Source organism: Pseudopodoces humilis, chromosome 3 (assembly GCF_049639895.1).
Source record: "Pseudopodoces humilis isolate 2021_Gansu_Grassland_sample_001 chromosome 3, ASM4963989v1, whole genome shotgun sequence".
In the NCBI taxonomy this organism is placed as follows: Eukaryota; Metazoa; Chordata; class Aves; order Passeriformes; family Paridae; genus Pseudopodoces; species Pseudopodoces humilis.
This window is the reverse complement of record NC_142202.1, coordinates 73,265,465-73,280,617: the sequence shown is the minus strand read 5'-3', so window position 1 is coordinate 73,280,617 and position 15,153 is coordinate 73,265,465. Positions and strand designations below refer to the sequence as shown.

At 34.4% G+C, this 15,153-nt stretch overlaps 1 protein-coding gene across 5 annotated transcripts in view; it reads right to left on the bottom strand.

The window, feature by feature from the left end:
- The window catches only part of ASCC3 (activating signal cointegrator 1 complex subunit 3), a 253,171-nt gene that overhangs the window by 62,225 nt on the left and 175,793 nt on the right, over window positions 1-15,153 (bottom strand). For all 5 annotated transcript variants that reach the window (XM_088053260.1, XM_088053258.1, XM_088053259.1 and 2 more), the window contains 8 exons: window positions 13,105-13,203; window positions 12,478-12,646; window positions 10,404-10,624; window positions 8,922-9,007; window positions 7,193-7,359; window positions 6,912-7,057; window positions 6,683-6,803; window positions 4,563-4,705 (listed from right to left, as the gene is read on the bottom strand). In XM_088053260.1, coding sequence (XP_087909386.1) covers window positions 4,563-4,705; window positions 6,683-6,803; window positions 6,912-7,057; window positions 7,193-7,359; window positions 8,922-9,007; window positions 10,404-10,624; window positions 12,478-12,646; window positions 13,105-13,203 — 1,152 coding nt within the window. The remainder of the gene's footprint in view (window positions 1-4,562; window positions 4,706-6,682; window positions 6,804-6,911; window positions 7,058-7,192; window positions 7,360-8,921; window positions 9,008-10,403; window positions 10,625-12,477; window positions 12,647-13,104; window positions 13,204-15,153) is intronic.

Sequence of the window (15,153 nt, the reverse complement as noted above, 5' to 3'; positions counted from 1 at the left end):
AGAGAAAAATAAATAAACTGAAAACTTGATTCTAATAAATTATGTTGTAAAAAGATTGCAACATTTTCTGCCACCACAGATGTAGATGCAATTTCTGACAGAGAAGGACTTGTTCCTCTTTAGTCAGCTCCTAATGTAGAACATTATAACTCATCTTACCCAAGCTGATCATCAGAAACTGGTGGCACTGTCTGTTTCCAAAATGATAATCTGAGCTATTGTCCCTTTTAACAAGATAAGTAATGCATCACAAGCTTGAACATGACAGTCCTGGCAGACCAGTCCAAATTAGAATTTCAGAAAATCCTCTAATGATTATACAAAAAAATAACACAAACAGGATAATCAAAACACTTCCTTTTTCTATGGCCATGTTAGCATCAAATAACAAGAAAAAGAAATGAAGAACTCTATTTACAGATGTAGTCTCCTCTTTGAGATGCACTGCCCATTCACATTTGACATGTGTCATGATGCACCTGTGCCTCAAAAGCATAACCAGGACAATTTTTACAGAGTGATGTCTAATGAAGAGTCCTTGCTATTACTGCAGATGGCAAGGAAAACAGCTTCTGCTGCTGCTTCCTGACTTTGTTGAAAAATAAACTCAGTCTTGGGGCATATTGTAAGACTGACAAATTTTGGAATGTGTATGGGCAATGGAACTTACAGAAAAATTAAAAAACATCTCTAAGGGTCTAAAGGGAACTATTTTTTCTCCTAGAGACTGCCCACTCACACTCTTGGTGAACTGTAGCAGTGTTGCTTAAATCCCGAAGAGTGTCTGCATGTGCAGTTGGAAGATGTAGGGGTGAGCTTTAAAATATCAGCTACAAATCCTGGTAAGTAGGGTATTTCAAACATCATTGGAAGCTTCCTTGGTCAGTCTAAAGTGTATGTAATAGATAAGGTCTTTGAGTGGCCATTTCTCCACAAAAAGCATGCACATAGCCTGAAACTTGGATAGAATCTATGAAACAAATTTAACTACTTGGAGTGCAGCAACAGGTCCAGCAGAACCACAAAACTGAACAGTAGTAGAAACAGCAATTTTCTGCTGTAAAGTACTGGCCAGTTTTATGAAAATTGACTGCTGTCTCAGCTTTCTGAAAGCCTTTCAACTTTCTGAATACTGGAATGGGTATGAGCCAAAACCTTCATATCAAACATGAAATTAAAGGAAAATGTGCAGGAAGAACCATTCCCAAACTCTAATTGAGCTGCCTATAACATACATATTTTTCAGTAGATGCCTGTATAACAAAATTCCTTCTCAACTATAATTCAGCTGCACCTGTTAGATAATGACTCCTTTGAGGGAAAGAACATAATGTATGATTCCTCCATGATCCAGGCATTCTGCCGGATGGTACATTCTGCCACCAACTTTGGTGGCAACAGTTGAAGGGGTGTTTCTATATGTCACTTATACATACAAACATGTATTCCAGAAGGTTCATGCAAGTTCATGTCATTTGAAATAAAACTGATTGATATAATGCCTGAATTTGATATTTGGAGCCGAGTGGCAAAAATGGAAGTGGATTTGCCTGTCTAAGAGTACTGTGAAAAGCAGCCTAGAAGCTTGTGAACAGAATCATTCCTCACAAGCTTCAAACAAAAGCCTGGTTTACCACCACAGGGAGAATCTCTACAGAGGAGATGAGGGAAGCTAAAATGATGGCATTGCTGATAAACAAAGATCTAGTGTTGGTTACACATTAACAAAGATTCAGCACTGGTCTTTGCTGTACTCCAGTCTCTTCCCCATAAGGCCTGAACCTCACAAAGAGGAACAAAGAAAAAACATTTTTAATGGCTATAAGAATCTGTCTCTACCTCAACATCAGTCCTTTGGAAGCTATTATGGATGGCATTGTTTTAGAACATTTCAAGAAGCCTTAAGAAATCTACTGGGAAGCTAACATAAACAGACAAACTTTTAGCCATCTTGTAGCAAACCCAATTACACCATTAAACAAAACTTAACGAGTTCTCAAAGGAACCTTATGTCAGCCAAAATTAATATTTTACAAATAAGACCAACTGAAGAAAAATGCCATGGTCTGCTGTACAGCTTGCTATATTTGTATACACACATGAAAAATATATCTCAAAATACTTCACATTTAAGAATTATAACTATTTTGAAAATAAAGTAATTTGTCTGTAAGTCCCCCTAAAGGAACAGTGGTTGGCAAAAAAAAGGAACAAATGTGAAAAACTGTCAGGAAAAAAAAAATGTTGTTTAAGGGACAACAACAATTTAATTCTTCTAACTGGTCCATTTTAATCCCACATGGAATTGAGAAACACTTGAAATTTTGGACAAGGGTTTATGACATAGAATACCTACTATAAAGTATTTACTGGTTCTACTTTTCAAACTTAAAATTTTTATAGTAGTTTGGAGAGAATTTTGTCTGTTTCGCATCTAAGCCTGACTTTAATATTACTTGAGATTAAACTTTTAAAATTAAACCTCCCCTAAATTATAATTAGTTTTTATTATTATTGGGTTATTATTAAAGAATTAGGGAGGATATACACTATGTATGTAGCACTAGTAGAGCTTTGTCCTTTGCTTCAATGTCAAAAGAAACTTGGGCTAATCATGCTCATTTAAAACACAAAACTACAAACTATTCCCATAATTGCCCAAAGAAATGTCCACTTGAAATTGTGGGTACTTCAAACAGAATTGTGTTCTGAATAATAGTGGTAAGATATAACAACTTAGAACTTAATCCTCAGTCTTTTACATTTACGTAATCAGAACTGAGTAACTTGGTAGGTATCTCATGCTCCAAACATTCAGCTTATTAATTCAAATACAAATCATATGCAAATATTATTAAACTAATAAATGCAAAGTCTGCTTGTCCTTGTTGGCTCCTATTTCAAAACCTTCAGAGGCTTATTCTGAAACATGAAATTCAAAGACTCCTAATAGAAAACCCTTTTCCAGCAAGTGAAGAAGCTTCAGTTACAGTTCTTTTTGGAACAGCAGTGGCTCCCAGGACATGGGGAAACTATTCATATTAATGCAAGTCATTTAGGGCAAGCTTCCTGGTGCACATTCTAATTGTGGGTGAGATTACTACAGTAAACCAGCACAAGGTACTAGAGTACTCTACTAAATAATAATAACTTGGATATGAAATGTTTCCATTAGGTTCAAGAAAACATTAAATAGAGGTTATACAGCTAGAAAAGCACCATCAAGTTGAGATATGCTTTAGTAATAGTGGTTTATCAGCCAAGATAGACATTTTCTATTTTAAAATCCATCCAAAACAGGAAGGATAAAGATGTTATGATTTATCTCTGAGAAATCCCACTTAAATTTTTGGCAAAGAGCAAACAAACACAAACAATATAATCTAGAAACCTATACTTTTTGGTAAATAACATTTATAGTTGTATAACCATTGATAAAACTGTTGATATATAAATATTCATACAGTATTCAACTTGGATTTTATATTTCTGATTCCTGCATTTTGCTGTGTTTTGACCCTAAATTATCACATAAATTCCTAGTAGAAGATTTGCAATAATTAGAAAATCTAGTCATCAAAATCTAGAAAATCTGAACATCAACCAGAAAAACCTGTTTTGCTGCAATCTTATACTATAATCAGAACCATTAGTGCCAAGTGAAATAAATAATACTGCATTCAGAGCAGGTGCTGAACTGAGTGAATTAAATATAATCTAGTAAACAGTTTGAAGAATACAGATAAAAGAGAATATTGAATGGTTGTTTATTATTTAGCCATCATTCATGTTTTGCAGTAAACAAAAGAAGATTAAAGAAAAGAAAATGTAAATAAAGATTATAGTGCTTGAAAGAAAATAAAAAATAAGCCTTTCCAATAGCATTGTTTACTATCTAAATGTTTGACTTTACAATCTTTATGTTTTTAAAACAAAGATGTTGGCAGAAGCTTTCTTTACTTTTTTATATCATTGATTTATTTCATTGATATGCATGAATCCATTGCAAAATGATTGGTTCTGCAGTATATCTATCTATCTAGGAATATAGATGGATGCATGTATATACATAGGTGCATATATTCACACAGATATATATGCATTATATATATACATAAAACATCATATGAGAAGAATGATTTTTCTCTTAAAACACTGAAAGCGATTTGGTTTAGATTTCAGCGCAACATCTATATGTCACAGATGTCCATCTGTAAACTTTAGAAAGCTCTAGCCCTCTTTTAGTCTTTGTCTTATCTTGGTATCAAAGACTTGCACCATGTGATATATGTTGTCTGGGACCATGGAACTAGCATAAATAAGATATGCAGGAAAAAACAAAGATAAAAGAGGTTGTGTTCTGAAGTTCAGCTCTTGCACAGACGCCTCTATAGCCTTAATGCTGTCACTGCTTTTAATACATAAGGAAATTTAGCATATGCACAACTCTTTCAAGATCTACCCTCAAACGACTCTTTCGTTTTATAAGATTTTTTTTTTTTCCAAAAAAACATCAATAAGATAGAAGCAAAGCACAAATAAGGAAGGTAAAATGATTCTACCTCTCTTTCATCCATCTTCAGCCATTGTTTGGGATCATCTTCTGTGGCTAGGAAGGCTATGAGATCTAAGGCAGTAAGTCTTGTCTGACGTCTAGATGACACAAAAATAAGAACAGGCTTGGCTGGAGAATGACTCCGAATTGCTGTTGAGCAAAACAGAATTTGAGAATTAGACCCTTTGAAGACAAAAATGAGAGTTTCTTTTTGCAGTCCCATGACAGCTGACAGACCTCCCTGCAGATGACATTGAGGTATGTCTACTGAGCCTCTCTTCTGCTGGATGGATACAACTGAGGTGAGAATACACCATCTCTGAACCAAAGGCTGTAAACCTATGCTTAGATGACTCTCAATTTCCCTTCAGCTACTTCAGTGAATACTGTTAGCTAATTAAGAGAACCAGTTATAAAAAAATCCAACAAAACACCACAAAACCTAGACAAGCTTTCTAGACTTCAAGTTTGTGAATTTCTCTATCTCAGCCTAATAAGTCTGTTAATGTTTTTTTCTATACTGTTGGGGAATGTTGTGTCAGACTCAGCGCCATGAAGGTCTAAAATTTGCTTTCTGCCTGACCCAGAGCCCAAACTCATGTCAGTCTACAGAAGATAACTTCAATCTACCAATATCAGAAAATGTAAAAAAAGTAGAAAGTGACTTTTCAATAGCTGCCGTGAAAGTGGGCATTACAGTACAAGAAGAACTTCATTTCTGTGCCAACTAACTAGTCTGATATATTTAAACCAATTAGGTTTCAGGACTTTTTAAAATAGCATGCTCTTGCTCAGGCCACCTTTGAAAACTTTCAGGTTGCAGTGAAATTTGTATGGTGTCAGGAATAAGTATTGACGTGAAAATGCTAAAACAACCTTGACTGTATCACGTCAAACAAGTCGGGAACAGCGTGTGCAATAAAACATATTTATACATATTTTTTAACATCAATAAGTACTAGAAGTATAAACAGGTGTATCTAGAATTTCAGATACTCTCTCTAAACCACTTATAAATCCGTTTGTGTGTTTTCTCATGTAATTCTCATTCAAGCAATTAAATTTATGCATTGTTAATTTCTGAAAACTATTTCATACTGCCTACCAGCACATATTATTCTGCAGTTCATGAATACTAGCCAGCATGTGCTCCTGCATATACACAGGCAACACAGTTGTGAAATGACTGAAATAGGATAATTCATGTGTATTTATATCTTACATATGCCAATATATCTATATATTTTAAAAGCCCAACATCTAATGGATTTTTGTTGCTTCAGGAACAGGTGTGGCAGAACAGCCCAAGACAGATTTATTGTTCATTAGTGTTTTTGTACAATGCTCTTGTGGAGGTGTAAATAATCCGAGCTGTCAAGATTGGTCTCTAGTCCACAATCAATACTTTGCTTCTGTCATAAGGCTAATTAAAGCAGCTAAAAAGTCCCCTCACAAATGTCACCTCACAATCAACAGCAGTTCACATCACAAAATTTATTTTGGAGGTTATTTTTAATTGATATAATAAATATTCCTTATGTAACAAAAACAAAACATGTTCAAATAACATACAAGAGAGCTTTTCTTAAATCTATACTGCTTGCCAGCTTGGTTAAGAATAAAAAATTGGAAACAGAAGCATATCTGGATGCACTACAAATTTTGAATTTTATGGTTATTGCTTTGAAACTAGAATTATAGGAGGTTAGCCTGACTTGCAACTTCTGTTCACAATTTTTTAATGCTTACATGCAGTGGTCCATATGAAAATACCTCAGCAGATTAATAATATGAATGGTTTTATTGCTTTCTAAATTTTGAATATTTTTACACAAATATTTCTTTCTGGTGTCAAACACTAAGAGAAAACACATTTTATTTCCCCTTCACTAACACTTATTTTATTCTTCTGTTCTAAATACATTACATTCCTCTGTTACATGTTGCATTTGCAGCACACTTTATGTTTCAGACAAATAGCTTTGGGCCATTAGCAGAGCAGATTCTCCCAATACATGCCAAGAGTACATACAGTAACACATGTTGCCAATGTGCTGCAAATGAGCTGTGCAAAGTCCATTTTTCTTTTAGAGAAAGAAGGAAAAGGTCTAGGAGCTTGCTGCTTACCCTGAAAAGCAGGTTTGTTCATGCTGGCCATGCGAGGACAGTAGTGCTGGCCAGGGAAGCCCTGAATGTGCACTTCCAGAGGAACCGGGCGCACCGACGGTCGGAAGTTGAACAGACCCATCTACGAGAGAATGTTTTTTTCAAGTTTAACTGTGAATTATCTTACCAATTGCTGTTTTGTTTTTCTGCATGACAAATACATATCCATTTTTGAAAACTTTTTTCATACCTGATTAATGTTTAGCCAGTCAGCAAGGTCTCTGGCATTTGCTAAAGCAGTGGATAAACCAACTACTCTTACTGGCTTCTCAGTGTGAGATGAGATAAAGTTTGTTCGAGACACAATGACTTCCAATACTGGGCCTCTCTCATCCCCTAGTAAATGAAAAGTAAATGGAAAAACAGAGAAAAAGGAAAGGTTCAGATGTAAAAAATTACATTCACATCATAAGTAACAGCACACTTCAAATTTAGCAGTGATTCTGGTCAAAAGCAGTGAAACATGCTCACCTAGAAGATGGATCTCATCTATGATGAGAATGGCAACTTTCTGAACATAGCTTCTGTTCTGCCAGCTTCTGCTGACACCATCCCACTTCTCCGGGGTAGTAACAATCAGGTCAGCTTGGGCAATAGCTCTCATATCAGGAGTCACATCTCCCGTCAGTTCTACAACCCTGTAATCAAGAAACACAGTGGCTTGGATTTACAAAGCATTAAAATATCTTAATGTTAAAATACTTGTCCTTAACTTAAATTCCTAAAAGATGAATGAAAAAAAATTAAGCGAAGTAATTTTGCTTCTTGTCAAATACATTTAACAGGATTTTCAAAATGGTTTTAAGTAAACAAACCTGTGTCTTTGTTTTCGTAGTAAATACCATATAAATACCAAATACCATTCCTTAGCAAAACCATATAAAAAGAAGAGGACAAATATAAGTCCAAACCAACAGTTAGTTCTTCAAAATGAAGATAACATAATACAGTTATGATGTAATGTGAATCCTAACATCCTGTCACAGACAGGATGAAAGCTTTCATGGAGGCTACCAAGTTGCTGCCTGCTGTTCTGCATAGACCTCTGGTTTGGCCAAACTGCAGAATGTATTGCATTTGTTGGTGAAGGTCCATTAAGACTGGTGCAGAGATTAGCGTGAGATTACTTTCTGAAGTAATCTCAGTAATTAAGTAATTAAAAGTAATTACTTTTTGGAGAAGTTTAGCAGATTTTTTCCAGTTGTTTTTCCATTACAGCATTTGTGATGACCCATCACTTTAGAAGGAACCATTATAATGAGTTTTAGACTTCACTGACACACTCTAAATCCAGCTGAACATCAAACAAAAACTCCTCAAAGTAATGTGTATATTCTGTTCAAGATTTTAGTCATGAATAATTGTAAATTTCAAGAAAAGAAATATTACCATAAAATATTTTATCTCATTGCTATGATTACTATATGAATATTGCCGGTAATTTAATGTACACAGAGCAGCATCTCTATCTCCTGTGGCGTGCTTTGAACTTAACTTAGGAAAAAGACTATATTTAGAAAAGGTGAAGGCCCTAAATAATGCATCCTATGCATAAAAGTTTTAATTCAGGACACTCTAATTTTGGAGAGCATCAACATGACTGATATACCTTCTAGATCATAAAGTAATGGCTGAACTCCAACACCTGGGAAGACCAGCAAGAAATTAATGTTACCAAGGAATAAAATTTTACTAATTTATAAATGAAGGACGTTGTGCGACTACTATTATACGGTTCATGCAAGTCCTGTACGTTCCTTGCAGCTGAGGTTTCTAAGGAGAGCTTATTTTGACATACATTTTCAATTTCCAAGGATATTGTGGAGTGAAACCTGAGCTTCATATTTTTTATACTGGCAAGCAATGAGAACAAAAATAGCTGGGTATCAAAGTATATCCCTTTCTTAGTTTTGATTTTGATTTTGATCTATCATTTTTGATCTTAGTTTTGATCTTTCAGAGGCTATTGATAGAACTATTCTCATACTAGAAATTTGAAGGATATTATTAATCTTTATTAGTTATTTATTAATTATGTTATTAAATATAATAAATTATAAAATATATATTAAATATAATAAATTATAATTTATTATAAAAACCCTTTTTGAAATACTCATAAGTATTTTGAGATTTTATTCATACTTGATGAGCTGTTCTTTTGCTTCTCATTTCTCTGATTAGGTAAGGAGAAACATACTTTTTACCAAGCTTTTCTTCAATCCTAACTTTCCAGTCCTCAATCCTCTCACGGACGAGTGCTTTTAAGGGTGCAATATACACTGCCTGCAAAAGGAAAGGCACAAAACTGGAAGTTAAGCAAGACACCTTTATTAATGTGTACCTACAACACATGGTATTTGTGAGATTTAAACATACTCAAAATCTATAAAATAATCTATAAAATAAACAAGGTCTGAGTTTCTGAAATTACCTACAATAGGATTATATTTAAAACAGACATAATGCCTGAAAATATGCTTTTTTTTCCTGAGCAATTAATAAACAAATAAATTCAGATAAAGAATAATTTTTGAAATGGAAGTATTTATTGCACCTTTTAAAATCAAAACCCACTTATGAAAATAATGTGGTTTTTTGCCATGACTATAAAATCTCCACATTAACATTCTGGAACACAAACAATCTGAATTTCTAGCAAGAAATATCTTACCCAATTTCTATTTATGTCATTAAATTATAAAATCATTATCAATTAAATAAAAAAGCTGATTATCTTAAGTAAAATATCACAGGATTTTTTCTCAAAGAAGCCTGCAGTGCAGAAAGGAATACGCTCACATGTACAAAACATATTTACTTATAGATTTATGGTTAAAAATTCTAAAGCTCTTGAGCATGAAGAAACTGCTACATAAAGAGTTCACATACATTCTTTGAAATATATAGCCAGGCTTCCAGCTTTATTAAAACCTAAAAGACATATTCCTTTGAGAACTGGCTATTTTTTATGTCTCACAGATAAGTTGAAAGTGTATGAGTGACTTGTTTACCTCTCTTGACCTAACAAATTACGTGAAGATATTTAAATTCAAAGATGATTAAGGAATTTATGTACACAATTTCTGCTAATAGAAAGATTATATTTTTTTTTTTAAATCTCCCAGTCAGACACAAAAATCTTTTAAAAACACTTTAAAGCTAAAATGTGGTTAACTTAAACAATGTGGCTAAGTCAGAAGCAGATATATATTCACTTTGAAAACAAAACTCCAAAAGGTGAGTTGTTCAGCTTTTAGGTGATTTAAAATACAGGGGGGAGCTGGAACAGAATATTGGCCTGTAGTAATTAATTGCAACTTATTTGTTTAAATAATAGAGAGACTGGGCTAGTTGTATTCACATGGAAGGGAACTAATAGCTACAAAATAGTACCACAGCTAGTAGAAGGATATTAAAGAAGGAAGTAATGTTAAGTAAGGAAGAAAAGGAAATCCAGCATGCTTGCATGTCATTTTTGTAGATTTAACTCTAGCTGTCAACTGAATAAAATAAATAGTTGAAATAAAAGCATAATGTACATAATGCACTACCATTTTGTAGCTACACCCAAATAAACTGGAGAAAGTAAAATTCAGTTCCCCACAGTCTTCTTCTAGACTTTTTTATTACTGAAAAAATGCTCAGAAGAAAATGATTCTAGTAAACCTGTTTTACAAACCTTTGATGTGGGATACTTGTTAAAAACTCTAAAGATGGCTAATTCAGCTGCAACCGTTTTTCCAGAACCTGTAGGAGCTCCGAGAAGAACATTGCAGTCTGTGTGATAAAGGGTATGGAATATCTGTGTCTGAATAGGGTTGAAGTGTGTGAATTTGTACAGGACTTCATATTCACGATGTCCCAAGGCTGTGATAGGCAAAGGCTGAAGATCCAGAAGCTCTACAACCACAAAATAGTCGTAAGTGCATGAGAAGAGATGCTGTGACATGACATAGCTTGTTATGAAGATAAATATATTAACCAGTAATTTAGTAGGAAACAATTTACATTGAAAAATGTTTTGTTTAGTATCTCATATGACAGAGAATACACATTTAGGTAATTGTTCACTTTGATGAAGAAAAATGAGAAGTTGTTTTTATAGCTCTGAAATATTTCTGCAATTTTTTAAGCACTGATAGCTGTGAACCAGCTATTTGCATATATTAATATTTTTCTTATACCTGTTTTTACCCACTTGTAGTAAGTTCTAAACTCACTGTATTAGATCCTATGTATGTCCAGCTTCTTATGACAACAGAATGTGGAGTATTTCAAGTTCAAGGGAAAAAATCTATTTAAGAAGGAAGGATTCTTTGGAGTTTCCACGTTGATGGAATAATACAAATCAGATGAGTACAGCTAAATTTTGCATCTTATCCTTTAAATGTATAATTAAAGACATAATCTTAGCAAATAAACAAGCAGCTTTTCAATATATGATTCAAAATATATCTTGAGGGCATCTGCTATCCAAACAATTAGAGATTGTGGAATTTGGAAGATGATATATATAACCAGATTGGATTTGGAATCCTACCAAATTAAGGAGACTGCAGTGATTCTGCTATGCAGATGCTTGCTTTGAAGTTTGGGTTGTTGGTTTTTTTTGTGGCTGGAGGTCTCCTTGTCTTTTCAGGGTGCTTCACATTAAGGTATGATATGGGAGTCATAAAACCTACTGAGGCAATGATGCCTAATATTCTTCACATGCTTTTCACTGATACCTTATGGCTGTTTTATCATTCCCACTGTAACAGTGATTTCTTGGGCTCTGTTGAGGAGAAAGAAGGGTTTTTTTTGCCTAGCAGAGCCTCTACGTTCTTCATTGTTGAGTGGGAACCAGATGGGAATTGAAATCAATTACCATAAATCCTGGAGTCTCCATAACTGGTGATGTGTAAATATCTTTCTGTTTCTTCTGAATAGTAGTCAGTGATCAGTCAATTAGATAAAAAGGTTACACATGCTTTTCCAGACAGCGTAGGTACAGTGTAACAATAGCTAAACACTTCACAAACACATGTGAATTTATGCATGCCAAAGGACAACACCGTATGAGAACTGTGCATTTCTGAAGGCACTCAGCAGACTGCTAGATGAGCCAAATGTAATTACAGGGAAAAGGTTTTAAAATGACATCACGCCCAATGAATGTATAAAGCAATTTATGTATCCAGAAAAAAAAGAAGCAAAACACAAACATATGCTTCTGTGCCAAGCATTAAAAAGGAGGGAGAGGGGAAGGCCACAACTTGATGAGATGAAATGTGATGTTCAGTGCTGTAACAGTACTTGCTATGATAAACATACCTCATCAAAAACAGTAAAACTTTTCATATTTCCAAAATTTTAGCATTGTTTGTTCTTTGCTGAATGCCATTTATTAGACAGTCAAAGATTGCTTTTAGCCAGTCCAGAAGAAAGGTAATTCTTGCAAGCACTAAGCTGAGACACACCGTAACACAGAGATTTGCTTAGTTCTGCATGACAGGTTCAGCTTTTTTATGGCTTATAGAAAATCTGGAGTAACTAAAGGCTGGTATTATATTGAGATGAAACCAAAATTCCTGCATTTTGTTCAGGAATTGAAAAGCTTAGAAAGCTGGAGAAGAAATATCGCAATGCAAAATTCCAAAAATTTTTCTCCAGTGAAGCAGAAGTAAGAGTTTTATTGCACTATCATAAAAAAAAAAAACCCAAACCAATATGAGCAATATCAATTAAAGCAAAATTATCAAATTTGAAGTTACCTGTGTGTGGTGGATGTCTCTCTGGAAGAATCAAATGTTGAAAATTTATGATACATACAGCCTCTGCTCCTAACCATCTATCGGACACAGCTCGAATGTAATATTGAGAAGGAAGAGGTTCAAAAATTGGGATTGTGAACACCAGCAGCTGAGGTTCTTTAGTAATGACCTAGTGCAAACATGCAGAGGATAATTACTGCACAGAAAAATCAGTAACTTGATAGTTTGCCTCACTTCCATAAGCATTGCTAACACAAAACAATAAAGCATGCGTGCAAATGTTTATATCTTTATAAAATATTTTACTTCCCAGAATGAATTCTTTTCTGTAGTCTTCAAAACATAAAAATAAGGCTGGGTCTCCGTCTTGATCTTTAACAGACAAAATCATTACAGTCTTTCTATATCACCTGAAAATAACTGTCCCATCAAAGCAGGAAGAGAAAAAGGGACAGTTGAGCTTAGAAAACATTGTGGAAGTCCAAGCTGATCAATGACATCTGAATTTGAAAGCTGTACTGCTGACTTGAAAATCTGCTTAGGTCAAAATACTGTTTGATCTGACAAATCCACATCTCACTAACTCTGTTTTTCTCTTGCTGTGACATTCTGAATGAAGCCCATTACCTGTTTCTTTTGAATGATGAAGTACTCGGAATGATAAATGTGATCATTAGTAGGGTCCTCTACCCAAATCCACCAGGGCTCTCCAACACTGCCATGTACCTTTACGAGTAGAAAAGATAGCTTTGTTTTAGTTCTAACAAGATTCTCTAGATTTGCTAGAAACAGTGGATGTATTTCTGAAATCAGGGGTAACAGAAAAATAACATTTTTAATCAGATCAGTCTGCTAATAAGGGTTTGCTTAAGGTACATATAATATAAATGGACATGATACAAATGCAACTGAAGGTAGTGCCTCAGCTGCTTATAAATTTACTGAACCCCAAGGGTTCCCTCTAGGCTCCTAGAAAATAACATATTCTCTTTACTCCTCCCTGTACTTTTGCCTTTGGGTTCTGTATAGAGGATTGTTGTTTGCAACTGTCTGCTCATTTTCAGTCAAAAACATTCTCTCAGGAAAGAAACTGGACACCAAATTGTGACATTCCTCTCTCTCATGCCCTCTCCTCTAGAAAGATACAGTAAGTGCATTCAGAAGGCTGTAGATGTAGCCATTGTTACAGGTGAAGTGAGAAGAACATAAATAGAGCTGTCACTTGATGATTTCCCTGCCATCTGGCAACATGTCTTTTTAAAACTAGATTTTTTTTTGCTTTGTTGTGTACCTTACTTTGCAATGCCAGAAATCATAGCTAAGTATGACGCTAAATTAAGATTTTTTGTTTCTTTATCAGAATAAATAATCTTTGCTAATACACAAGCATTTTACTTAAATATCTCAGAAAATAAGAAAAATGCATGGTAAAGGAGTATGGAAGACATACTACTAAATGAATGCAGATTTCTGGTGTTTCTGAGGAGGACTGTGATAAGTTGCAAAACCAGGAGATGAAAAAAAAAAGTTGGAATTTTTCCTAAACTTAATAGAAAAAAAGACAAAGTGCATAGTTGTTTCTAATGGTAATTTTAATGCTCCAGGAATCTGGTATTGATTCACACAGCACACATTATTTTCAGCATAATTCATTACTGTGTCTGTGTGAGAAAACAGTCTGTTATGGTTTGTGAGGACAAAACTATGCACAAAGAATAAAACTAAGGTACTTTCTTTCTTTTTTACCACAGTTGCACAATAGACAAATAGATGGACAGTCATTCATTTTTATTACATTTGAATTTCACTTGCAGCTTCATTGGGAACTGAAGCTGTGAAACTGAAATAACACGCAGGTGGTATCTTGAAAAGTGATGCTGAAACTATTTCATCACGGTTTAGGAGCATTTAAGAGAGATAAGAAGAATTAAGGAAGGCAATTAAGTTCAAAGCTCAGAAATTTTATTATTAACTTTAATAGCAATCTAATTTTGGAAAGTCCCATGAAAAACCTGCATGGGGTAAGTAGGACAATCTGGGAACAGGAAACACAACATCTCCAGTAATGATTCTCAAGAACTCTGGGGATTCTTAAGAACTTGCACACACCTGTATTTTGGGCAACCATTACCCTAAAACTATATGTCTGATATATGACTCAGCTAATTAATACTAGCATTATTCTGCATTTCTGCTGGACTCCTCCTGGCTGCATTAAGGTTTAATTGCTCTGTCTGGGTATGTTTTATTTGCTTCTAACCATAGAATAAAGAATCCGGGATTGGCTCACATGCTTTTACTGAACTTAAGGGCTCCCTGTACTGAAAACTAAAGATGAAGTTGATGACATATATCACGACTACAAAAACGTCTCTTCTTTCTCTTGTAACGTCAAGAGCAAAGTTTGTGATGAGATTGTTATAGAATTAAATATCCAGGTGAAGGGACTATCTTAAAACCATGAAAAGTTAGCCAAGCAGGGTATTTCAGCTAAGCATGGTATTTAAAGTTTCCATAACTGATTTTATTTGATTACTGAAATTCTTTAGATGGAACTTTTTAGTTTAGCAACTAACTAACTAACTAACTAACTGACTAACTAACATTTGAACTAAATACCAATTACAGGTATACTGGTAAGTTTCTATAGCCGTCTCCCGAGAAGCTTGTTAAAAC